We start from the raw sequence: 19492 nt of genomic DNA on the forward strand, positions 1-19492 counted from the left end.
GTTTGTGAAATTAGGTCCAGCAGGCACCTTGTTTGATGACAAGAATCATAACCTCTGGGATGAGAAAGATCGGGTGAACATAGTCCATATTTTTATCACCTTTCGATTTGACCATATTAGCTCTCTACAATTTCAATATTACGAAAAATTACTGGCTAAAAACAACAAATTTTTGACCCAAAATGGGCCTTCCATGGCCCTGGCCCGGACCGGGCGCGTGTGGTAACTCCACTCATCACATGCCCACTAAAAGTCCTTTTGTCACACAACTCAATGGGTATAGAAAGTGTAATGTATATAAACCCCTTACACTACCTATTATTCTATCAATGTGGGACTCTTCACATTCTCTTTTGAAGCAACTCTTGAATTTCCTTTAAAAGCATTTATTATAACTTCCAACAAGTACTTCCAATTTAAATTGTAGACAAAATTTACTAATGTCTATGTAGACAGAAACTGTCAATTTGTCCAATAATATGAAAAAATTTGGTGGTCCAACCATACATTACACAAACAAATGTTCTTAAAGTTCAACAATTGTAGCCCACTCTTGCTACGTTTTTCCTTAGTTGACAAAATGCATACCTTGGTTTCCAATCAGAAAGAATAAGAGAACAAAACAACAGCGATTAGGTTCTGCTCTTGGCATGATTGCGAACATCCAAATCATGCGGCACACATCAATATATCATTCTTACTATACAATGCCTATTTAGACAAAAATCTTAATCATTCAAACATATTTTTATTATATATTCTAATAATGAACTTATAAATTGATTAACACAATATATATTTCCAATGGTGAGATTGGCCCCATACTTAGCTACCAATCTTAAAACCAATTATAGCAACTAAAAATATAGTTCAAGGTAACCCTAATGTTTGTAGGTAGGTCTTCATTGCCATGATTCAATTAACATTTTTAGTGCTACATTAGATGAGCCTCCTTCATTGAGGGCAATTTTCGCCTTGTCTTTCATCTCTAGTACTCGTTTCCTTACATAATCACCTTCTTTCGAGTTCATGATTTGCTTAACCCGTTTCTCAATCTCATTCGAATTCACAAACCGATCCTCAGACTCCTCCATTGGTAACGCAATTTTAATTTCTTCGACAAGCAATATCTTATTGAACTTTTGCTCGGCATAGAGTGGCCAAGCAACCATAGGCAAACCAGCACAAACCGCCTCTAAAGTCGAGTTCCATCCACAATGAGTTACGAACGCACCTATTGACACATGCCCTAATACTTCAATTTGTGGAACCCATGACTTGACCACATGACCCCTATCTTTAGTCCTATCCAAAAATCCTTCAGGAAGGAGTGAGTCCAAATCCGGTTCGTGCAAAGAGGGAAAGAACACATCAACCTTATTCTCACTAGGTGGGGCTCGAACCACCCACAAAAACCTCACCCCACTCCTCTCCAACCCAATAGCTATCTCACAAACTTGCTCCTTAGAAAACACACCTTCACTCCCAAAACACAAGTACACCACACTTCCACTTGGTTGATCATCAAGCCATCTTAGACACTCATGTCTTTCTCCTCCTCTTTCGCTTTCGCCTTCACCTTCGCCACCATTACTACCACCTCTTGGCGCAATCAAAGGACCAATGCAATAAACAGGAGGAATTGGAGTTCCAGGAAGACAACCCCCTTGCTTCAAACCCATAACAGCTTTAACCTCTAATGAATCAAAAGTATTGATTATAATCCCATTTGATTTAAGAAAAGTTTCACCCAATTTAACAAACTCATTAAAACTCACCCCACGATCAAGCATACATTCAATCATATGATCAGTAGGAAGAGAAAACAATCCAGGAATTTCCAGCAAAACATCAAGATTTCTAAAAGAACCAGTAAATTTTCTATCATAAACAGGAAGATTAAGGAAAAAAGCAAGAACAGAAGCACCAGATGGCATGAAAAAGTACGTGGGTATATTAAGAGATTGAGAAACTTCAAGAGCAGAGTAACAAAAGAAGTCAATAATAAAAGCAGTAATAGTGGAGGATATAGATATTGATTGTAGAGATTCAAGAACATTATTGTTATTATTGCGAAGTGTTTCGTACGTAATATGTTCTTGATCGTCGTAATTCGAAAGATCGCCGAGAAGAAGAGGAATAGAAGGGTGAAAGAGGAAGGTGATGGAAGGGAAAGATGAAGAAACAGAGGAGATATATGAGGAATAAGAGTCATTGTTGTTGAAGGGGGAACTTGGGATGATGATGGTTATGGAAGAAAGTGTAGGAGATTGTGTTATTAAGAGTTTGCCAAGCTCAACCATGGAGATTATATGGCCTATGAATGGTGATGGATAGAGGATTACTTTCTCCATTGTTGTGAAGTTTAGTATGTGGTGAGAAAAGATGGAGGAACAAGTTTAGTTGGGAATAGAAAGGGGAAAAGTAAGTGTGAGAAATTAGGAGTATTGCCTCATGTTTTAAAGTTGTTCACTAAAGAGGCATTTTTCAAGCAATCTAAATTTAGTGTAGATCTAATGTTCTTTTTTGATCCATATGAGCCACGAAGACATTACAAAGTATAAAGAAGTGGAGGAGGGATTCGAACCTGTGACCTATTGTTCACGGCACCTCAATCTTAACGACTAGGCCAATACATCTTTGATAATGTACACCTAATGTTAGTAGTAGTATTTATGATTTATAAAAAATGTTGTAGATATAGAAAAAGTAATTATATGTTGTAAAGGGTGATTAATTATAAGAGAAAAAAATTTACTATTTTATAACGTATAACTTTTTATTAAAGTAATAAACTAATGTAAAAAATGGTGACTGTATGATTTTTTTTTTTGGCACTACTCACTATATAGAAGAATAGAGAAAATAGTAGATTAGAGTACTTAAAATTGTAAAAGAGGGACTATATTTATAAGCAAAGGTACATGTATGGCTTTGGTCACACAAGACTTATTCTGTCTCTAAGGTTATAAATTAAAGAACAATATTCTTAATATATTAAATCATCCTAATAAAATTATATCTGATTATATTTTTTCATATGGCGAAGTTTTTTTACTTTAACCTCAAAAATGCAATAAAATATTTTTTTTAAGATTAATTGTTAGAGTTTAATTTAGAAAAATCTAAATGTGTAATGAAACATCAAGTTTGATGTATTTAGAAACATCTTGCACAAATCAAATATATTAGACAAGTAGACAAGTGTAGAGAAATCTAGAAATTAGGATACAACAACTATAAATATGTTGTATGTGCATGAGTTGAAAGGTGAACTAATCAAGAGACCTGTTACAAAATAATTTAGGGGTGAAAACAATGGTTCTACCAAATAAATAGTGAGAGATATGGACTCTCACAAATATATTTGTACAATTCTTATGAATGTAATCAATAAAATGTAATTTTGTTATATTATATTATGAAGAATCCATTAAAACTTTTGCGTGACCTCCAAATTTCTATCATAAATCGCCCTATCAATCGAGATGGAACCTCGTACATGTCAACCCGAACCGGGTTAGGGGGCTAGACACTAGAAGTAAGGGAGGAGGGTAAGGAAAATCCCTACCCTCAAGTGGAAAATGAATCTCCAATCTTAAAATTGAGTGCCATAATTCAACTACTAGGCCAAGCTTGCTTGGCAAATGCAATGAAATATAGTTTAGTAACGGAAGGAGTATCTATACAAATATATTCAAAGGCGTGCGTGACAATGTATACACGTCACGTGGCACCTCCACGCAATGCATACACGCTGAGTGACACCTCTGTTACTCCACTGGAATTGTCCAATGTGTACACAAGTGACAAGTTATGTTAATTAACAAAATTAAAATTAGCTTGCTTCCAACAAGATTTGAACCCATAACCTCTTGCAATTATATATGACACAATTACCATCTCAATCAACTTTTAATCATGTTTTTAGTGTCCACGTTATTATATATGTACCTTTTTTTTTTTTTTTTTTGAAAGAATATATGTACCTTTTTAATGTTGAGTTTTCCCTAATATATTTTAATAGGAATGGAAAAAAATATATAGTATCAAATTTGTAAAATAGTATTAACTCGGAGCAATGTCCGAGCCCAAATCCCATATATTTTTGTAAGGTTTGTTAATGTTTGTGAGGTTGTGATGAGTGACCACACTAAAATTGGTGGTCTTAATCAAAGTATAAGTAAGATTATTTGCCTATTGAGATTTGAGGTCCTAGGATAAGATGGCCGGTGGTGTGAATTAATTGTGTGATCCAAGTGGCATTAGATCCTAGTTGATTACAACTACTTGATCCAGATTTTTTTTGTTTGACAACGACTTGAGGTGATAATATACAATACAACTACTCGTCTTTGATTCTGATTTTTGTTTGGTTGACAGCAATTTGAGGTTTTAATGTATTGTTAACAGCCTAACAAGCTAATGCCGCTATGGTATGGTAGATAGAAATATAAATAGTGTGCATAAATTGATATATATCCTTTGTGTTGATGTATGATGTAGTGTTTGCGTTTTTAAAACATCACTCTCTGACAAAATGATAATAGCACGGCAAAATTTGATGTCTTCTCATTCACAATATCACTATATAATACATAGGAATCTCCATAGAGAAGAGTTAATCAAGGAGGATAAATAACTTCCCTAAAAGATAGGAAGGATTATCGACAAGAATATGTCAAGATACCTAAAATATCTCTAACACCCTCCCACAATCGTAACGACAGTAAGACGAACGTTACGATTGGAAATTCTGCTCTTGGTTGAAGTCGAGAATCGAGATGCACAAATCTGGTAATGTCATCTTCATTTTTTTTTTTTTTTAAATGATGAGAACGTTCATCTTTTTCGAACGATCCATCAATCATCGATCAAACAGGAACGTCATTCTTTTCGATCCTGCAAATATAACATTACAACGAAAACAGCTCTTCTTCTCGAACTCGTCGTATTTTGGTTTTTCCGGAGCAAAAACGTGGTCCAATCAAATATTGGTTTTCAGAGCAAACCACACTAAAATCAGTTAAAAAAAAACCTTGTCTCACGGCACAAGGAGAACCAATATGCCTTGTCTCACGGTACAAGGAGAACCAATAAACCCTATCTCACGACATAGGGAGACCCGAAACATGACTCACAATCTGTTTTGGAACAGATCTGAAATTGAGACGAACAAAGTAACAATTTTGATGGAATGAACATCATCAAGAAATGAACTTTCAAATTTTGTGATGGAATGAACATCATCACATAAACAAACTTTTTAAATTTTGTGATGGAATGAACATCATCACAAAAACAAACTTCCAAAGGATTTTCTTTTGGTGAAAGGAAAAAAAATGGCCAAGAGATTCAAACAGAAGAACGCAGCGGAATATCCGGCCGGTGGGGGTAATAAACCAGACATCCACCCCCACCGACAGGAGAGAAAAAAATTGAGAAACCCCAAGAACTTAACTTGCTCTTGATACCATGACAAAATGATAATAGCACGGCAAAATCTGATGTCTTCTCATTCAAAATATCAGTATATAATACATAGGAATCCCCATAGAGAAGAGTTGATCAAGGAGGATAAATAACTTCTTCTCCCATCTCTTGAACCCTCGTTATCTCCCTCTTTTTTAGCTCCCATAATTATAAACTTCTTCAAAACTATAAACTTCGGAACTATAAAATTCAATAGCGATAACTTACAATAGTAAACGAAACTGCAATTTTGGGTTCCTTCTATATCCAAGAAAGTGATGAGGTTTTATTATGGAAATCAGAGGATAAACAATGGGCCAGCTGTTCTTGGAGGCGACATGGTGGTGGACTGGTGGTGTTCTGAACATGAGTATGGAGTATCAGCTAAGAGGAATGAAGAAGAAGGAGAAAGTGAGAGAAAGCAGAGGTTAGTGTTTTGTTTTTTTTTCAGTTGGACTTTGTTTTCTTTCAGTTGGACTTTGTTTTCTTTCAGTTGGACTTTGTGTTTCTTTCAGTTGGACTTTGTTTTGTTTCAGTTGAACTTTGTTTTTTTTCAGTTGGACTACCTGAAAAAAAATGAAGACTACCTAAAAAGAAAGAAGACTACCTGAAAAAAAATGAAGACTACCTGAAAAAGAATAAAGACCAACTGAAACCCAAAGTAAGTCTAACTAAAGTACAAAAACCAACTGAAAAAAAAAGAAGACTAACTGAAAACAAAATGAAGACTGCCTGAAAAGAAATGAAGACTACCTGAAAAAAAATTAAGACTAACTGAAAAAAAATTGGAACCACCTGAAAGTCGCCTGACCAAAGATTATGGTCGGACGAGTCCGACACAATACGTTCTCTTTTTTAAATGTGGAAATTGTGTTACCGTATGCTAATTTTATCTCTTTTAAATTAAATTTATATACTTCTATTTTTAAATAAACAAAATGCTTATCTATTATAATTGAGAGCAAACTTTTTTAAAGCAGCGTTTTCAATTTAGAACAATTATTAGAAGAGACGGACTAATTTTAATATAAAAATAGATATAGTCATCCGACTTGCGTGGACCCGGTTCACACTAGAATAGTGTGGACCAGGTCCAAGCACGTGACCCGTTATATCATTTTAACATACACTATATCATTTTAACATACACTATATCATTATAACATACACTATATCACTTTAACACACCCTATATCACTTTAACATACCCTATATCACTTTAACATACCCTATATCACTTTAACATACACTATATCACTTTAACATACACTATATCACTTTAACATACACTATATCACTTTAACATACACTATATCACTTTAACATATACTATATCACTTTAACATACACTATATCATTTTAACATACACTATATCACTGTAACATACACTATATCATTTTAATATACACTATATCATTTTAACATACACTATATCATATCAATATACACTATCATAAACTCACGTGATATGGATCGGGTGCACACTAATTAGTGTGCACCGGGTTCATATTAGTTTTTTTATATTTTATAACACAGACAGTATACTCTCTCTAATGCAAAAGTTGATACATTTTGCTAATCAAATAAGTTTGTTTTTTTTGATCCATATGAGCCACGAAGGCAGTACAAAGTACAAAGAAGGGGAGGGGAATTCGAACCTGTGACCTATCGTTCACAGCACCTCAATCTTAACCACTAGGCCAAGATATCCTTGGTTCTAATCAAATAAGTTTGTTGTTATACATAATGTCAGATTACATGAAAGTAGGTCCAGCTGGAGTCACTCCAGAGGCTGATATGTCTATAACCTGGGATGAGAAAGAGCATACGAATATCACTCGAATATATATATCGTACGAACTCGAATATATACGGTCCATCCAGTTTCAATATTTTGAACATGGACGGTTGGTGCTTTCTCCGGTGTATGGACAACTTGGTGGATCAAAATTTTCACAGGTTTTTTTCTTCTTCCTTACACTCTTAAACATTAACGGCTTGTTTGATAGTCGTTAATAAATTGCGATAAGGGAAATGAATTTTAAGTGTAATTTTAATAGGGAAGCATTCTTAAAATCTCTATGAGAAGACATTTTTTCTCCATGGGTAAGCAATCTCACCCCTAAACTTGTGTTTTTGTCTCCAAGGAGAAGCAATTTTCATTACCACTCATTACCACCTACAAGGTGGTATTGGATGGGAATGAAAATTCAGGAATAAAAGTGGACACTTTAGGATAAATTAGCATTACCATGAGAATGAATAATGATATTTTTCACAAATATACACAGAAATTCATTCCCATTGTGACCAACTACTAACCGGGCCATAAAGGAATTTATAAGCTCCTCTGTTTGGCAATACTACCTGAAATGTAGCTGAAACTGATAAGGTACAACTGAAACTGATAAGGTGCTGAAACTGATAAGGTAGCTGATTAGTTTAACTGTTTGGCAGAACTAGTTGCATAAGTTGATTCATTATTTAGATTTTGTAATTCTTTTATTATATATATATATATATATATATATATATATATATATATATATATATATATATATATATATATATATATTTATTCAACACTAATTTATTTCAATGTAATTGAATTTTAAAAAACAATATAAATATTTGAAATCGTACCTCACTTGAACAAAAAATATTTCGCTAATTCTCCATAAGCAATTATGCAACACATTTCTCTAAATTTATACTATCATATTATGCGTAAAAATCGTCATAATACAAAAAAAATACGATACTTGTAAAATATAATAACAGATTATTTTCTACTCCATATTTGATTAGCAATACCGTCACGAACCAAATCCATCTCTTTAGAAGTCTCTCTTGATGTTTCGCTACTTCTGTAATCAGCAACGTCCGGGATTTCTTCATTTGGCATATAATCCGGATTATTGTCGAGCATACTAAACATAAGGTCATTTGTTGAACTTTTTCGTATGTAGTTGTGTAAGGCAAAGGTGGCCATTATGACATCAATTTGAGTATTGATACTAACTGTGGCATTTGCCGTAATATTTTCCATCTTTTTTTCAAAACTCCAAATGATCTCTCGATACAACTTCGAAGGGAAGAATGGAGCGGTTGAAAGCTTCTTTTTCATTAGTTGGTGGCTCATGTTGATATTCATCCTTATGATACCTTGTCTTTGGATATGGTACCAAATAGCCTTTTCTATCTGGATATCCCTTATCAACCAAATAATACTTACCTGTAATAGATTAATAAAACAATGGGTTAAAAAATATATAACTTCAAGTAATAATTATAAAAAAAAATCCTATATACCTTCAGGTGGTTTTGGAAAGTTTAATTCTGGTGTGTGAAGTGCATGAAGAAAAATACGAGTGTCATGAGCAGATCCTTCCCATCCAACAGAAATGAAAGTGAAACACATATCAAAATCACATGTAGCCATGACATTGAAAGTAGGGATCCCTTTCCTTCCTCTATAACGCAGTTGCTCTGCTTCAGGAATGCATGCATCAATATGAGTGCCATCAATGCACCCAATAGCATCCTATTATATTTAGAAATAATGAAAGATAAATAAGCTTAAGTGATATGATAAAGGGTGTAATATTATGCCAATATTTAATTACATTGTATAATTATAAAATCTCAACATGAGTTTATGAAGTCATACCTTAAAATATGGCATGTATCTTGAGTCATGTTCAATTTGGGATGGTATATCTGAAAAGCTTCTATCCTTTGGTTTTATTATATCACGTGCAAGACCCATATAAGCCCTACTTCGGCCACTAATTGCTTCTAGAACTTCATGAAATGCTCTACTAATAGTCTCACCAGAACGTTGAAATCGTTCTGCTACCTCTCTATTAGATATACCCAATGCAAGAGTGTAGATAAATATACCGACTTTTTCAACAACAGTCATTTTCTTACTCGGTTCCAGTCCATATGTAAGATGTAGTTCTTCACATAATTGTCTAAACACACTTGACTCCATCCTAAAAGCATTGATGCATCGTATGTAATGTCCGTTTAAAACGTCATTCATCCAGTCTTCTCCTGTTTGGTTGGAAGTCATGCATGGTTCTTTGTAGATATACTTACAAAAATATGTTCTATAGCACATGTATTACATGTCATGAGCACCCAAAATAATTTTTGTCGTTTCTTCTTTCTCCTTTCAATGTCCATCTGTATACCTAGTAACCATATAATAATAAAACTGCAAAAATTTAATCAAACTTAAATATAATTTTATAACACACAAAAACATAATTCAATTTTTGTCATTCACATTCGCTAATAAAAAAAACATTTAATACAAACTACCAGTCATATTGACTACATTAATTTATTAATCTCGAAATGAAACTAAAACATAAAAGCAACTAAATGAGTCTAACAGAAAACCATTCATATGCCTTGAGTATGCATGTAACCCAACCAAGTCATCCTTGATTCATCGTCATCCATTTTTATGAAAATTTCTCTTCTCGCACCGTCCTCGATCAAACGAACTAAACAACGCCATAACTCACTATTTTTTTTAAGGCCACATTCAGAAGACACATGTCATTAATAATAGTCATTGCTGTAGCAATACTAGTATCATTATAAGTGCGTTGTGCTTTTACACTACCAAGATGATCAACATCTGACTCCATTAATTCCAATGCTCGACTACAAGTGTTTACCATAGTGTTAATGTGACTAGATAACATAGACGATCCACTAGATTGTCTTCCCTTACGTTTCATTGGTATGAGTTTTGTAGTTCTTGTACTACATTTTTGAGGTTGCTTAGAGCATCTAGTACCATTTCTACCCTTTAGGTTGGAGGGCTCACTTCCTGCAGTAGTATCCTGACAATCAGCATTTGGAATGTGAGTGTTGGAACTACCACTAACACCTAAATCAGATGCTTGCATACCCCAATCACCACTAACAGAAAAACTAGGTACTTGGGATGAGACATCTTTTAGTAAATTGCTATAAAAATTTGGCCCTTGACTATCCACATTATCTAATTCAGGATAATATTCAGGGTAAATACCATCTTGAGTGCTCTTATCATTTTCATTAACACCCTCATCATTATCCTGACCACTTCTTTCATCTTCTACATTAACCACAATCACACTCGACGGGTCAATACTTGTTGACACAACATGTTCACCAGTAGCATATCCATCTTGATACAACCTATTCCATAAATCTTCTATCTCGGGAGCTATTCCTTTATTTCGGAACTTTTTTACTTCAGGTTTCTCCTACAAAATGCAAAGGTAGTATTATAAATTTAACTTATACAAAATAAATTTATTCAAAAAATTAATATGATGTAGTAATATGATACTCACCATAATTTTCTTTTCCCACTATTCAATTGAAGCTTTGATCTTTCCTGTAGTAGGGTCCCACCCAAGCCCAGTTTCCCCTGTTTTTAAGAATTTCCAAAGCTGCCAATCTCTCCTCATCCAATCATACTTAGGGCCTGTTCTCCCCAGCTTATTTTCAGTTCAGTTCAGTTCAGTTCAGCTCTCTTCAGTTCAGTTCAGCTCCAATCAGTTCAGTTCAGTTCAGTTCAGATCAGATCAATTCAGTTCAGTTCAGTTCAGTTCAGCTCCATTCTTTTATAACCATTTTGTTAAATATTATTATTATGTTGGTATAATTTATTTTACTAATTACTCTTACGATTATTATTATTTAAATATATATCATTACTATTAAGTATTATTATTATTATTATTATTATTATTATTATTATTTTTATTATTATTATTATTATTATTATTATTATTATTATTATTGTTGTTGTTGTTGTTGTTGTTTCTATATATTATTTTGTTTATTATATCTTTACTCATTATTATTACTATTATTATTAGGAGGAATATGGTTTAGGTTAAAGCACAAATAAACCCACTTTTTTTAGCCCATAAACCAATCAAATCGCGTCAAGACGGTTTATGATGTAATTTTTGCGGTCCAACCCAATCATTATTTTTATTACTAAATATTTTTATATTATTAAATCTAATTATTAAAATAGTAATATTAATTTACTTCTTAATATTATTGTTATATATATCATCATCAAGTATTAATATATTAATACAAATAATATAAAATAATTATTATTAATTATCATTATTATCATTAATTATTATTATTATTATTAATTTATGATTATTAATATTATTTATTTATAACTATCATTTAAAATATCCAAAATACTATTATTATTATTATTCATTATTATTACTTATCATTATAATTATTATTTAATATTCATATTATTATTGTTTAAAATATTATTAATATATTTATTACATTCAGTTTATTTCAATTTAATTCAATTCAATTCAATTCAGTTCAGTTCAGTTCAGTTCAGTTCAGTTCAGCTCTGATAAGTTCAGTTCAGTTCAGATCAGATCAGCTCTAATAAGTTCATTTCAGTTCATTTCAGTTCAGTTCAGCTGTTTTATGCCGAAAAGAACAGGCCCTTATTCTTCATACTTTTTATTGGACATTTCCGTTTAATTCTTTTCTCAAACTCACCCTGAACTAATACCCACTTTATTGCACGTCCTTTTACTTTTTCATCCGTTGAGGCGATCAAAATGTCACAAAAAGTTATCATGTCATCATCTGTCCATATGAAATTCCCCTCTTTTTTATCATTTGTTGGCGTCATGTCATCTATATATATAAAAAAAAACTAAGAACCAAAAATAAAAATTCAAATCTTCCGAAATAAAGACAATTACATATAAGGTTCTCAAGTTACAAGCATCACAAACCACAAAACATGGTATTATATTCACAATGCTTATATCATATTCATTGGCAGTCAATTCTTTCTCCCCTTCAAATATATATTCAAATAATCATATACAAAGTGTTATATACTCATACACAGATGAGGTGATTAGATGAATAACATAATACCACTTAAGAAGTCAAAATAAGAACATGAAGATTGACAACAAAAATAGGAAGATGACACCTTGCAAAGTCATTACTCACACAATCATATGCCATACATTATCTTGCGTCACCCTCACCCATGAAACAACTAAGGATAAAATTTGATTTTACTGATCTTAGCATCATTGCACTTAATTTATTTATAACATAATGATTTTTTAATTAATAGAATGAAGGAATCCTTCATATAACATGGTCAAAAGCAGCAGATAACACGCAAATCTGAACATTCAATTGAATGTTGTCTACTCCTCTCTACATCGAACTACAGAGGAAACATAAAACCAAAATCATTAAAAAAACCCAGAGAAATAAACAACAGATTTGCATTCGATTCAAAAAAAAAAACAACAGATTTGCATACAATTGCAAGAAAATTAACATGGAGATTTCAAGGAGATGAAGAATGAAATTGGATGTACCTGCTGCAGAAATTGTGAAAGATGCAGTAGAATCGAAGAGACGAAGACAGTAGAGTAGAGAACACAAGAGAGAATGAGAATTTGGTTGTGAACGTAATATTTCTCTAATAACGTTATATTCCACGATTTTAGGTACCGGATTTTAGGTACCTGATTTTCAAACGTTATATTTTTTACCTTGTCAAAATCAGTCATTTTAGGAACTGAAATTTTATTTTAGATATTTCCCAAACACACCTAATTCATTTTAGCACCTAAAAGTTTTAGCAACTTATCACTTTAGGCACCTAAAATGCCTCCCCAAACAGAGCCTACTTTCTCCGTCCCAAAATATAGTTTCCATTTCTATTTTAGAAGTCAAATTTTAAAAACTTTGACCAAATATTCTTACTAATCACTAATGTATACAAAAAATATATTCATGAGGGGTCTTGTTAGATTCGTCTCAATGTGTAATTTCGTAATATCAACTTTTTATATTTTTTTACTAATAAGAAATAGAAGATATCGTAGGTCAAAGGTACGTCTTGGAGACTATGCAAAATGAAATGAAACTATATTTTGGTACGGAGGGAGTAGGAAAGTTTTAAGTCAGTAAACCAATAATTAACTATAAACTACATGGAAATCAATAATGTAGCAAAGGTTATCCTTCCTCCAAATTAAAATTAGTTAATGCTTTTACATTGTTTACTATCTTGATATAATATGTGCATGATTACATGGTGAGAAAAGATTCATAATTTTGGAGGAAGGATAACCTACTTTAAGAGCAACACGTAGGGTTCAAATTAAAATGCAGAAAACATAAGAATTGAAAAATTGGATTACAACCAGGGGACGACAAATCAGAGGTGGAAGATTAAAAATTTGAATTACAAAGAAATTAAAAGAATGGTTATATTATTACATTTACATCTAATGATCTAATAATCATCAATATGATATATTAAACTTATCATCCTGCGGTAAAATACTACTAATATGAAGTAAATTACTAAATGTTATGATCATAAACATACTCATTTGCTAAATCACGCCCTAAAATTTCCTGGTATCGCCCTGTATTTGTATAAAATACTGTATTTTTGTATTTTTTTTTTCCATTTTCTCCTCTTTCCTCACTTCCCCCTTCTTCTTCCACACCATCACCTTCATGCCCCTCCACCACCACCAACACTACTACCTCTCATAATTTATTTTTTTAAAAAAAGAAAAAAAAAACCAAACAAGTTGACAAAGCTCACCACCGCTGCCGCACCACCAGCGCCGCACCACCACCGCCGTACCTCTGCCGCCACACCACTGCACCACCACCGACACAGCACACACCATCTTCTCCTCTTTTATTCCTTTTCTGATTTTTTTTTTTAAAAAAAAAAATAGGTAGGCGTCCACCATGGACGCCCCACCACCGGTGGAGGCGCCCATGGCAGGCGCTCCACCACATGGTGAGGCGCCTGCCATGGGCGCCTCCACCGGTGGTGGGGCGTCCATGGTGGACGCCTCCACCGGTGGTGGGGCGTCCATGGTGGACGCCTCCTTAATTTTTTTTTAAATTCAAAAAAAATTAAGGAGGCGTCCACCATGGACGCCCCACCACCGGTGGAGGCGCCCATGGCAGGCGCCTCACCATGTGGTGGAGCGCCTGCCATGGGCGCCTCCACCGATGGTGGGGCGTCCATGGTGGACGCCTGTATATAATTTTTTTTTTAAAAAAAATCAGCCTCCTGGTGGTTTCTTCATCTCCTAATTTGGTGAGTACTGTTGAGTTTGCAAAGTTATGTTCATACAAGTGCTCATAAAGCTTCTGTTTTCATTATTCTGCAGAGGAATATGGATTTATTGAATTGAAATCTACAGAAAGTTATAAAATTAGTTTTTCTGGCGGAAAATACGCAAGTGTTCATATGTGGGTGTAGTGTTCATATTACATAAGTTATAAAATCTGCATTTTATAAAATTTTCCGCTGAAAAATTCTTCACTATGTTCAGTAACTTATGTACTATGAAAACCACACCACATATGAGCACTTATTTTGCAACTTTATGCAGATTTCAATTCAGCACTTGTACTATGAACATATGGCGAACACAGTACATGGGAATTGAAAATACAAGTGTTCATAATCTGCAGCGGTGTTGGTTTGCCGTGTGGTGTTGGTGGCGGAGGTGTTGGTGGTGGCGGCTCCAATGGTGGTGAAGGGAGAGGGGAGGGGAAGTAAAGAAGAGAGAAAATAATGGAGGTATAAATATACAGTATAAAAATACTATCTTTAGGTCGTTAGTAGGAAATATCAGGGCGTCAAATAGCAAGACCCTAAACATATCTACTTTGAAATTAAACATAGTATATATTATTTAGATTATTATACATTTGACTTGATACAATTAGTTTGGCTTAGTTAAAAATGAAGCTAAGATTGGTCTAATTGGTTGGATGCTCTCCATCGATTATTATGACAATAGTTCAAATTTTGCCCATTATAAAAACAGGATCCCTAATTCCCCATCTTGTACATCGGATTTAAGTGAAGGTTATAATTTGAACATGTTGTCAGTAATCACTGCATTGACAATTGAAACCAATCAAAGGATATATGGACCTTTTAAATGTTCAGGAGGAGAGACCTACAATCATCCCCATCAAAAGTTTAGCTTTCAGTTTGGGCCAACCAATCAATTTGGTGGATTTTATGGCACTTTCCATAAAACTTCTTCCTTGGGCTTGAATGATCCTCCTCCTAGTATGCTCGGGTCCATAGGAGTATATGTCAAGTAGGAATGACTAAGTTATGTCGTTGCAAGAAAAAAGCTAAATGGAGAACTTGATCGAGGAAGATGTGGTGTACTTTTCTTATATGTTCGATGAAGAACAATTTTTCAAGTAGTGTTACTATTTTATTTTCATGAAGATTAAGAAATTTTTAAAGTTTTCTAGTGTTTTTTATGTTTCCCAATTAACTTCAACAAATTTCTATAAAAGATTAATGTTATTGATGTTTGTTTAATTAGTGTCTCATTAGTCATTACAGTCACATGTTTATTTTAAAATGGCATGGAACATTTGAAAGTTAACATAGGTTTATGTTACAATGAATCCAACCTTCTAAAAACTAGATCATTTAGTGTAGTAAAATGATTTGAATCATTTAAAAACTGAAATAAGTAATTATTTCACTTTAGAACGACAATAAATTTATGCAAAAATGGTCCAATCTCTTCATAAAGATGACATAAAATTCTATGATGAATGACATACATATTACTTTCTATAGAAATAGACATTTTCTTCTTTATATTATGTTTTATGAAATGACAATCACACATTCCCCTAAAAAAAAAAAAAAACAATTACACATCTCTATTATATAAGGGAATGGGTGAGCAATGGTGTCCTCTTTTGAAATGCCTATTTTGCCCCCCTTCCCTTTCTAAATTACAAAAGGAATGTCAAAAATCAAAATCGACACTCTAAGAAAACTACCGAAAATTAATTTACAACACTTATTCACAAATCACTTAAAAGAAGAAACTTTACAAATCACTCATACAATTGAGAAAATCACATTATAAAAATCACGCAAATCACTCAAATAATCGAGAAACTTTATTAAAACTTAAAATTAACATACAAACTAAAACTAATAACCTAGAATGTCAATACATACAAACACATTTACAAAAATTTACTTACAAATCACTATTCTCTAGAACCATTCACAATTAACGGTGGGTCATGATAAAAATAGAGGTGTATTTGTAGTGAAATCAGAATTTAGAAGTTAGACAAGGAAAAAAATATTTACTTTTTTATGGTGTTTAGAATTTAGTATTGTACTTAATTCAAAAATCAACTAAAAAATTATAATATTATAAATCATAAATAAATTCAATAAAATTTCAATTTTGTTCATAGAATTTAACTTTGAAAAGTAAAAAACAAAAAGACAAAAATAATGGTGAGAGACTTAAGTGACAGAAACTAAACCCTATAATACTTTATGATAATAATACTAAATACAACTTAGTCTAATGGTTAAAACTTCAGTATATGTCTCGGGATTAAACCCTATATTACGCAATTTCTAAATTTTTTTTATTGTACATGGATTACATGAACTAAAACTCCTTAGGAAGAGTACCACGTGCCACAGTTTCTTGTTTATGCATGCCTTTTAATATCTTTGTATAGATTATATAGATATAGATGATAATTTTCGCTCACAAATGACACATAAGATTTATATATAAATTGTTGTTCGATCATAAAATGACACATCCCCTCTCTGAAATGACAAATCACTTAATTTTTTCCTTTGTATACATAAACACATATACAATAATTATCTTCTTATTGAAATGATACCCACTGATCTTAGGAATTATACATATACATGTTGGAGTATGCATACATTGTAGTTAGTTATTAAGTAGAGTTATAGTGATATAAATAGCTTACATAATGATTGTATTTGGGCAATTAAAATGCTTCCTCCATCTCATCTTCCCATTTTTTCACAAGAATTAAGGAAAATGTAAAGAGTAAGTGCTTTCTTGATACCTCTGTCTTGGAACTAACTCTTTACTTTCTTTTTCATTTAAATTAAAATAAAAAAGCAATAAATGTTCAATGGAATGGTGTAAAACAATAAATAAAGACACATATTTAAAAAATATATAAAGGTATTTTGAAAAGTTTATGTAGAAATGAAGGATAATTTAGTTTAGATAAATTGATAAAAAATAAAACATGTACAATATTTTGGGACACCCTAAAAGAAATGTGAACACTATATTATGAGACGGAGAAAGTAATGACAAAATTATATTTCTTTCTCTTTCTCTTATTCACGTAAGCTCAAGCTCTTACTAATGTGACGTAGCAGAGGTTTTTTTTTTAGGGGAAAAGCGGATTAGAAATATATTAAATCTATTTCCGCCAAAGCTAAAATGCTTTGGGGAAACGAACCAAACTATACATATTCAAAGTCCATATCGATCTCCCATCTAACAACTAAATGAGCTACACAATTCCCCGCACGCTTGACATGAGAAATAGAAAAAGCAGATTGGATCTGTAGAGCAAATCATGCTGCTAACCTCCGCTACGTCATCATAAAATAGAAAATTGGATCTATAGAGCAAATTGTCTTAGCCAAAATGTTGGGTCCCACACAACAATAACTTTTCAATAAGTGATAATTTATATATAAAAAAAAAGAAAAGGTGATTGTGGGACCTACCTAAGTAACAAAATAATTTAGCTAAGTAACTAAAGGAAAGTTGGCTAAAGATAGAATTAGCTAAGGAAAATAATGTGATATTTTTAGCCAAGTATTATTTTAACTAACCATTAAAGTTGTTCTAAAGATCTTTTATTTTTAGCTAATCTTAGGCTATGTTCAGTTCACCTTATTTTTACTTATTTCAGATCTAATCAGATCAGATCAGATTAGAAAAAATAAGTTCAGATCATGCTTATATATAAAAATCATTATACTATTAAATATCTTTCATTACATATTAGTAAGAATTATAATAATTGAATATTAATAAAGTACTCATTGAGACGAATCAAACAAGACCCCACATGACTATATTTTGTTTAACATATAAATCAATAAATGTGGTCAAATAAGAGAACATGAATAGTGCAATTTGTCAAACGTTGCAACTAAAAAAGAACGGAGGTAATATGGTATAAGATTTCAACTAACAAGCTCCCAAAAAAAAAAAAAACTAAAAAATTATAATTTTTTAACATTATTTTTGTCATAAAAATTACATAAATGCTATGATATTGAACCCATATCAGATATGGGCATATCATTGCTCATGCATGTACTAGTTAGATGGAATCATGCAAATAAAGGAGACTGCAGAGTGCAGACTGCAGTAGACAACTTGGCAAGAGCTGTGAGAAAAGCGAAGATTTTCAAGATTCTCTTATATCTTGTAAATCAGAACTTTATTGGTAGTATAATTGAAAACTCTAACCCTATCCTACTTTTGGTTTCTTTGCTTGAAAAACCTATAAACTGTGAAGAACAAACTTTGGAAATTAGTACTAGGTTGTAAGCACCGCCAGATGCATCATCTTTTAGTAGTGTAAGACTATCTTCAGTTTACTTTATTTTTGCTTATTTCAGATTTAATCAGATTAGATTGGAAAAAATAAGTTCAGATCAGATGAATTCAGATCATGCTTATATTTAAAAATCATTATTACTATTAAATATCTTTCATTACATATTAGTAAAAATTATAATAATTGAACATTAATAAAGTACTCATTGAGACGAATCAAACAAGACTTCACATGACTATAATTTTTCTTATATATTGAGAAAATATAAGAGATAAGATCTCGTAAATCAGATCAGATCAGATCAGAAAAAATAAGTTTAGATCTAATTAGATCAGATAAGTTCAGATAAGAAAATTATTTCAGGTGCACTAAACATAGCTTAAAGCTCCCTAGTCCCTCATAAATAAAAGTATATGGTCTTGAAAAAAAATTCAGATTCAATTTTAAAAAATGATATGGATGAAAAAAAAAGTTGCATATTTAGTAAAAAATAATCTTCATTAATTTAAAAAA

General features: G+C 32.3%; 1 protein-coding gene and 1 pseudogene across 1 annotated transcript; both read right to left on the reverse strand.

Moving 5' to 3' along the window:
* Window positions 1-728: 728 nt before the first annotated feature.
* LOC104888443 (UDP-glycosyltransferase 88B1) lies at window positions 729-2464 on the reverse strand. The gene has a single exon (XM_010673419.4). It carries the CDS (start codon window positions 2352-2354, stop codon window positions 903-905), a length of 1452 nt encoding a protein of 483 aa, XP_010671721.2. The 5' UTR covers window positions 2355-2464; the 3' UTR covers window positions 729-902.
* A 6000-nt stretch (window positions 2465-8464) lies between these two features.
* LOC125495449 (uncharacterized) lies at window positions 8465-9551 on the reverse strand (annotated as a pseudogene).
* Window positions 9552-19492: the final 9941 nt, after the last annotated feature.

The sequence above is a fragment of the Beta vulgaris genome, chromosome 3 (assembly GCF_026745355.1).
Source record: "Beta vulgaris subsp. vulgaris cultivar EL10 chromosome 3, EL10.2, whole genome shotgun sequence".
In the NCBI taxonomy this organism is placed as follows: Eukaryota; Viridiplantae; Streptophyta; class Magnoliopsida; order Caryophyllales; family Amaranthaceae; genus Beta; species Beta vulgaris.

Bases quoted from the DNA above. Each gene is read 5' to 3' on its own strand.
- LOC104888443 (XM_010673419.4), bottom strand. From the start codon at position 2,354: ATGGAGAAAGTAATCCTCTATCCATCACCATTCATAGGCCATATAATC.